Below are 8,597 nucleotides of genomic sequence, written 5' to 3'. Positions count from 1 at the left end.
CCCGTTGAGAGGAATCGATCAACCCGTGTACTCGTTTAATTCGTATGTCATTTTATATTATACATTTTTAATCATTTACGTATGGGTAGATCAAAGAGGATGGTTTTATAAATAATGCACGACAACGCCTTGGGAATGTTTTCCTGAGTCGGCTCGCATATGACACGACAACGCCTGGGGGATTTATCCCTGAGTCGGTCCGAATAGACATTGTATCTTATGTTTTACAATCTATGTAATTGTGAATGATGCTCATACAATAGATCTCAAATTGCTGTATAAAGTAATACATCGTAATATAAAGGCTAACGCATAATCACTGTTCGGTCGGCAACGGACATAATTGATTGACCGCTCTCTTCACTTGTCCAGACGCAGTTTTGACGGTCACGGCTCGTATGATTCCATCATCACCTGGATGCACGCTCGTGATTCGGCCCATTGCCCATTGAGTGCATGGCAGATTCCTTTCTTTCAAAAGAACAACTGTTCCGATATCGATTTTCGATCCTTCTTTTGCCCATTTGCTGCGTACTTGGAGTTCATTCAAGTATTCAAGCCTCCAACGTGACCAGAAGTCCTGCCGCACCTTGCTTATGTGTTGCCAGGTGGACAAGCGATTGGCTGGAACATGTGACAAGTCACCCTCCGGAAGGGTCGTTAGCGGTTTACCAATTAAGTAGTGGGCTGGTGATAGAACCAGCAAGTCGTTCGGATCAGAGGAAAGGGAAGTGATTGGTCGGGAGTTCAATATTCCTTCTATTTCAATAACGAAAGTGTTCAATTTCTCGAAGGTGAACAATGAATCACCCACAACTCGTTTAAAGTGATGCTTAAAAATTTTCACGCTTGATTCCCACAATCCCCCGAAATGCGGAGCCATTGGCGGTATAAAATGCCATGTTATCCGATGGTTACTCGCGAATTTGTCTACATGTTCTTTATGTTCTTGAGAATTGAGCAAAACGTATAATTCTCTAAGCTGGTTATTCGCGCCCACGAAATTAGTCCCGTTATCCGAATAGATATGTTGCGGTAATCCTCGTCTTGCTACGAATCGCCGTAATGCCGCGAGAAATCCTTCCGTTGTTAAGTCGCTGACGATTTCGAGATGTATCGCCTTTATGGACATGCATACGAAGACGCATATATATACTTTGACCTGAGCTCGATTTCGATACTTTTTTTTCTTTAATGCAGAATGGACCACAAAAATCAATCCCGGTATTACTGAAAGGTATTGCTTCGCATACGCGGACCTTTGGAAGATCACCCATTTTATATTCGATGGCTTTAGCGTCAAATCGAAAACATCGCATGCATTTGCGTACGATTTTACGTACCTGACTACGACCGTTAATCAACCAATATTTTTGCCGAATAATATATAAGGTAGTTTGAATGCCGGCATGATGATGAGTCTCATGTGTCTCTCGTATGAGATGGTCGATTAGATAATGTTGGCTTGGAAGCAATATTGGATGCTTTCCAGCGAATGTCAAATTCGATTTTTGGAGCCGCCCTCCAACTCGAATTAAACCGCGATCATCGAAAAACGGATTCAAATTAGCAATCACGCTCCTCTTTGTAGAATTTGTTTCCTTTAATTCCTTGAGCTCAGAGTGGAATCGAATAGACTGAATGATTTTTAATACTCGGATTTCCGCTTCATCAATTTCCTTCGCGCATAACTGCCCAACGCGTCTATCGTTAGGTAGAAATCTTAAGCAATAAGCAATAACCCTTAGTAATTTTGAGTATGAAGAATATTTCTCTAATATTTCTAATCCGCAATGAGTCGTTTTTAAACAAGTGTTCTTTTTTAACTCGAGTATCTCATCCGTTTGTAAAAATTCGTTCGGCCATTCATTTTCATTCTCAAGTAACCATATAGGCCCGGAAAACCATGTCTGATTTTGCGAGAACGCGTATGGCAACTGTCCCCTCGATATCGCGTCGGCAGGATTGTCTTCCGATTTGATGTGCCGCCATTCTCCTTTATTCGTTAGTCCCTGAATCTCCGCGACGCGATTAGCTACGAAAGAATTTAGTCGATGTGGCGAAGTGTTTAACCAATGCAAAACCACAGTAGAGTCACTCCAAAATACCGTTTTGGATGGGATGAGTCCCAGCGTGTTATTTGCCTCTTGGTATAATCGTGCCAATAGCAACGCACCGCAAAGCTCAAGCCGCGGTATAGTGATAGTTTTCAATGGCGCGACACGAGATTTGGCGCATAATAGTCTAACGATTGTTTGGTTATTTCTTCCGGTTGAACGTACATATATACAGGCGCCGTACGCGAAATTACTAGCATCACAAAACCCGTGTATTTGTACATTGCAATAATCATCCATTAGCAATCTGCGTTCAACGGAAATCTTATTTATTAATTCAAATTGTCTAACAAATGCTAACCAATCCGAATATATGTTCTGTGGTACGGATTCATCCCAATCTAATTGACATTTCCACACATCCTGCATGAGTTTTTTAGCGTATAATATGATAGGGCCTAATAAGCCCAGCGGGTCGAATATTTTAGCAATTTCGGACAGTATACTTCTTTTTGTCAATTTTTTCGCAATCTTGATAGGCCTAATAAAATAGCATATCTTATCATCTCGCGCGCACCAGCTCACGCCGAGCGTTTTTAAAGAGCGATCTTCGCCGAACGTAAACTTCGCGTGAAGCGCGCTATCCGCGAGATCCTTCACGATGCGCTCGTCGTTAGAAGCCCACTGTCTGATTTTAAATCCGCCGCGTGCTAGTAATGAAGTTATTTCGTCCCTAATTTTTCGGGCGTCGACGATTTCATCGGCACCAGTCAATAGGTCATCTACGTATAAGTGTTTTTTAAGAATTTCGGCTGCTCTAGGGTATGTGTGTCCTTCATCGTCAGCTAATTTTTGCAATGTTCTAATCGCGAGAAACGATGAGGATGAAACACCAAAGGTGAGCGTATTAAATTGATACGTTTTAATCCTATCGTTGTTTCGTCATAAGATTCGCTGGAATCGTCGATCTTCCTCATGCAGCAATACCTGCAAATACATTTTTTCGACATCCGCGGTCATAACGTATCTATATATGCGTAATCGAATCAGGTGAGAGAATAATTTGTCTTGTATTAACGGGCCAACCATCAATACATCGTTCAACGACACACCGGTGCTAGTTCTCGCAGACGCGTCAAAAACAATTCGTATTTTGGTGGTGTTACTCGAATTCTTAATCACGGCATGATGAGGTAAATAATATCCATCATTAGAAGGATCCTCAACCACGGAAATATAATTCAATTTTATATATTCCTCAATCGCGCGTGTGTATTCATCTTTCAATGAAGCATTCGTCTCAAATTTTCGTTCCAACGTCGAGTAACGTTTAAGTGCGATGGTGCGTGATTCACCGAGACGCGTGCTTGCCTCACGAAACGGCAAACGAACCATATAACGCCCATCTACATTCCGAGATACGTTTTTTATAAAATGCGTCTCACATTTATTTTCTTTTTCCATATTAGGTTTGTTCGTCTCAATTTCTTCAATCGTCCAAAATTTATCTAACCGAGATTCTAACCTTGTCAAATGACATGCATCGCCTTTCGACCGAGCAGTAGTCGCTCCCCCCGCGACTACCCAACCTAATCGCGTTTTTTGTAAATATAATTCATACCCGTCTCGAGATAAATTGATTTGTCCTATGGAGAACAACGATAGCGTTGCCCCAGAACCGATTAGTAATTCGACGGAACGTGGCAAATGAAATTCGGGATCGGCTAATCTAATATTTGGAGATATGTTAATTGAATCTCGTGGAAAAATGTCGGATGGAACCAATTCCGTGATTGCCGGAATAATCAGACACGTAAGATCCTTGCTAAAACCATCGAGCGTAGACTGTATCGTAATGCGTATTATGCCCTTTGTAACTGTGCTTATGCCAGCGATTGCGCCGACCGTTGTCGAACATGCGTTCACAGGTATTCCTAAGTGTCTCACGACGCGCTCGGTTATAAAATTAGCGGTCGCACATGTGTCTAACAACGCACGGCATCGTATCCCTTTCCCTTTAATGTCATGGATATATACCATAGCACTGGTTAATAATTGAGTTGTCGTTTTATGTGATACTGAAGCGAGGCTTATCATTTCGCCTGCGCTCGATACGTTTAGTCATGCGGATTGTACGGTATCGGTCTTTGCATCAGATTTATTCGCGTATCCTTCAAGGTGAAGAAGCGTGTTGTGCCGTTTTTGACATATGGTACAACCTGAGAATTTGCAAGGGCGATCCCGATGTGAACGCAGACAATTATAGCAAAGTTTTGCATTCCGTATTGTTTCGATACGTTTAGGTATTGCTAATTGTTTGAATTTGTCGCATAAATAAAGCGGATGTCGCTTTGCCTTACATATCACGCAGTTGCGTCCAGTATTCAAAACAAATGCCTTGTTCTCTATTTGATAACGTTTTCTTTTGATGGGAGGCTCGCCCTTATATTTTTCTGCGTCTATCATCTTTACCTTATCACGTCTCGACGCACATACCGCTGTTTTATATAAGAATTCGTACATCTGCTCGAGACTCGGAAATTCATCCCTTTCGAGGCTCGCCTCCCACTTCTCTAACGTTGTTTTCGGCAATCTACTCTCTAAGAGATGTACAACCATTTCGGGTCCAATTGTTACTCCTAGCGCATTCAACGATGCGACGTGTTGTTGCGCGTCGTCCGCGAGTTTCGTCAAGCCACCCGTGGTTTCCTTTTCTAACGTAGGTAAATTTAGTATCAATGAAAGATGCCGCGTTATCAAAATACGTTTTACTTCGTATGATTTTTCGAGCAATTCCCACGCCCTAGAATAGCTTATTCCGTCGACGGCAAAAATCTTCACCTTATTAGCCGCATCCCCGACTAAGGCCGATTTTAAGTAATGCAATTTATCAATGTCTGATAAATCTGCTTGAGAGCCTATCATATTATAGAACGCATTTTTAAACGATAGCCAACCTTCAAAACGACCGTCGAATGTCGGTAATGACGCTTCGGGTAATTTGATACGCCTAGTTTTCACGGATGTCACCGTTCCGTTGCTATTAGATCGCGTTTCACCACTCGACGTGCTCGCGCTAGTGCTCGTATTATCTGATATGTTCGAAACGTCTTCGATTTTACCCGCGAGAGCATAGAAACGTTCTTGAATAATCGCGAATTCATCTCCGTGCGTTTCATTAGGTTCTAATAGTATGAGCTCGTCATTATATTCTTCGTAGGCCTGATATAATTCAGTTAAACGCGCGCCCCGTAATTTCAATGCGGCACCACTAATTTTATTTTTGTCAAGAAGATTACTCAAGTTAGTGATTTGGGATTTTAAGGATGTTCGTTTTTGAATAAGCAGTTTGCTTCTTTCGGCCATGGTTTGTTGTTAAGATAGGATACGAACGACTCACCGTTGTGTACTGTGGATGCGCTGGTATGCCTCGTTATCCAATTTTGCAAAAATACTTGATCTCTTTCTGCGTGGAGGTCCAGACCTCACAGGAGGCACCAAAATGTCGTGAGGTTTCGATGCAAATAATATACACTCACTTTTTAAGTTTCGTATTCGTAAAAGTTTATTCAATCTCACTATATGTTCATCGAAAGTACGTTTTATTATGTGAATTATCGCGCAGCTCGACAACGCCTGGGGGGCTCTCCCTGAGTCGGCTACCAAAATTACTGCACACGACAACGCCTAGGGGGGTATTATTCCTGAGTCGTATGCCTTTAATATACGCTTGTCTATCGGTCACTGAATTCTCGCTTACAATCAATCTATCGTCTATTCGCTACAGAGGCCACTGAGTTATTAAGCTCAAGAGGAGATTTTTCCGTCGTCAACATCAAATCCCCACCATGGCATAAAATGATCTCATTGGTGCGGTTAAATCTTAAAGGATATCACGGCGAAACAAATAACACCAAAAAACATTACGTTAGCTACTTATCGAAGATTTCTATCGAGCCCTGATCTATGCCGAAAGCCTCTTTAACTCAGCGGCATCCCTTTGCGCTAACATTAGAAGGACCGATATACATGTGTAGTATATTTTGTAGATTCATCATATGTGTATATATATATATTTTTTATGTGTGGACGCATAGGTCGTGCACGACTGTCGCTTTCGTTACACGATATATCTAGAAAATTTTATTGTATTATGATAACTGATGGTATATACGAATTGATAAATATCGATTTTATATATATATATATATATAGTTAATACAGTTAAAAGAATTAAATTCAATACAATTCACGAATATATTTTCAATGAGTGTAATAAAAAACAAAGTCAAAAGGACAATTTTACAATATTATCTGAAATTTTTTCAGAAAAAAAATAGTAATTACTTTTTTAATATTTCAGATAAAACATTAATAAATTCACTCTTTGATACTTTATCATCATTATTACTATCAAATAAACATTTTAATATCGATAATTCTTTATCTATAGATACTAAATCATTATGTAGATGATACGTTTTATAAATCGTCTTTATCTTATCATAATCTAAATCATCCTTTTCTTTATTAGACACATTATCGTAAAATAATTCTTGAGAGCTTTTAGATGTATCAAATTCTTTAATTCCATTTTTAAATTCATCGAAACTTATTTTATTATCTTTGTTAATGTCATATTTTACAATTATATCTTCTAATTGTTTATCTTTTAATTTTACATTTTCAAATATCTTATAGAATTTCTTTAGATCTTTTTTTGTAATATACTCGTTATCTGAAGAAATATAATCGAATAATACTCTTTTAATATCAGAAGACATTTATACTACTAAAAATAAGTTACAGACTCGTTAACTTTGTCATTGCAAGTATTAAGAGGAAGTATTTTGGAATTTAATATATCTTCGTCTATGTAAGTATTAAATATATTTGTTGTAATTGTAAAATAACCAGTTCTATTTATTATTTTCATAATAATATCTTTATTTTTATTATTATCAATGTAATAAAACCAATTAGTAAGCATGAATTGAGAATTTTGATCTATCATTCTTATTATCATTTATTTAATAATGTAATATTTCAAAAAACCCAAGTTAAAAATGAAATTCTATTATATTATGTGTTACGTCCTGATCAGACTTCACGATTCTTTTCTTTTCATTAAATACCAGACCTAGTAAACGCGGGACCAACAAAAACTCTTAGAAGAAATATTATAACGCCAGAGCTGTTTTTCTCATGAGACACCAGAAGCTCGGATCTTCTCTCACAGAGAAAAATAGCAAGGGCCATGGATATTTCAAAATACCTTGGCCGCTCAGCGTGCCTATCGTCGCCAGAAAAACCGTAAAAGTCAAAACTTCGCGGTAGCTGGAGTCCTTAACCGACTCCAGACGGTTAGAGTAAGAGATAAAAAGAAAAACTAGCACCAACTAGTCATATTCTTGGATTCCACCTACGGGAACTCTAGCTAGTAGATAGGGTTTTACCGAGTAACGATCGGGGAATGACCGCAGTCGCATGCCGAGAAGGCGCGACACCTAATACGGCGCACGTGTTTAGTAGGTCTGGGAAACCGAGATGCATTAGTCGCACTCTCCACGCGACACCAAGGGCACGCGACAGTCGTAAACTGTCAAATTTATTATATCAGTGGCCCAAGGCTTTGCGAACTTATATACCGATTTTTAACCATCCAATCCGAAAGCCGAGAATCGGGGCAAGCACCTCTATAGACCACCCATCATTCCATCGTATGGTCTAAAGACTACGCCCACCCAGATCTTAAGACGCTGAGATGCACCCCACCTATACTAATTAACACCAACCGGGTTACGCCACCTCCAAAACCTACCCCCATCATATATGGACCCGAAACGACGCTATTCCTTATTCGTTAGGGCCCCTTTCTGCCTATCTCATTTTAAGTAACCTAATCATCTAAACCCAATCCTATTAGCTAAAAATGACGCCATCCTCCCCCACATTAAAAATCTTCTCGCAAGACTAATTCCTATTCGATCCCCGCTCCAAAAACCTAAGATTTTCCAAAGGGATCTACCCCAAAGAAAGGGTATAAAAACCCGTGTTCTGGTGGCTCCTGACACAATCACACACAGTTTTTCAAGCAGTTTTGCGCAGTTATTCCGTTTAGCTCAAACAGTTTTTCGAGTAGTTCGGGGGCGCGAATCAAAGAGTAAAGTCAGTTGATACCTTGTCGCGATCGTCTCGTGGTGCATCTCAAGTAGAAGGCCCATCACCCTGACGACACCATCCCGCAGCAGGGTGCCCACGCGTTTACAAAAAAAGGGGTCCGACGCTCATATAACGCCTTCCCTCAACAGGGCGCCTGCTCAGAACCACCGAACATAGTCAACCCGACTTGAAACTATCCTACAACGAGTAAGTTAGTTCATTTGTTTTTTTTTTCCTCCTCTCTTTAGTATTCTCTTATTTCTTTTTATGTAATCCGTCCCTATTTCGGTTAAAAATCTTTTTTGTGTTATTTGTCAGTGAGAACTAAACATTCGCCGCGACCCAACAATCGTCGGAACCGCTCGGATCTCTCGGCAT

At 40.0% G+C, this 8,597-nt stretch overlaps 1 protein-coding gene across 1 annotated transcript; it reads right to left on the bottom strand.

The window, feature by feature from the left end:
* Positions 1–316: 316 nt before the first annotated feature.
* Positions 317–5,423, bottom strand: LOC137001217 (uncharacterized). Its single transcript, XM_067359602.1, has 5 exons — positions 4,418–5,423; positions 3,679–4,072; positions 2,977–3,044; positions 1,344–2,839; positions 317–1,120 (listed from the first exon to the last, which is right to left on the bottom strand). The coding sequence occupies exons 1-5, from the start codon at positions 5,421–5,423 to the stop codon at positions 317–319; spliced, it is 3,768 nt and encodes a 1,255-aa protein (XP_067215703.1).
* Between the last annotated feature and the right edge of the window lie 3,174 nt (positions 5,424–8,597).

This window comes from Linepithema humile, chromosome 7 (genome assembly GCF_040581485.1).
Source record: "Linepithema humile isolate Giens D197 chromosome 7, Lhum_UNIL_v1.0, whole genome shotgun sequence".
In the NCBI taxonomy this organism is placed as follows: domain Eukaryota; kingdom Metazoa; phylum Arthropoda; class Insecta; order Hymenoptera; family Formicidae; genus Linepithema; species Linepithema humile.
Note: the sequence above shows the minus strand (reverse complement) of the source record. Positions and strands in the feature narration are given on the sequence as shown.

Excerpts from the sequence above, each read along its gene's own strand:
- LOC137001217 (XM_067359602.1), bottom strand. The coding sequence starts at position 5,423 with ATGGCCGAAAGAAGCAAACTGCTTATTCAAAAACGAACATCCTTAAAA. Across the intron at positions 4,073-4,417 it reads TGGACGCAACTGCGTGATAT|GGAAAGGGATACGATGCCGT; the intron begins GTAAGGCAAAGC and ends ATGACATTAAAG. Across the intron at positions 3,045-3,678 it reads ATCAATTTATCTCGAGACGG|GTATTGCTGCATGAGGAAGA; the intron begins GTATGAATTATA and ends ATGTATTTGCAG.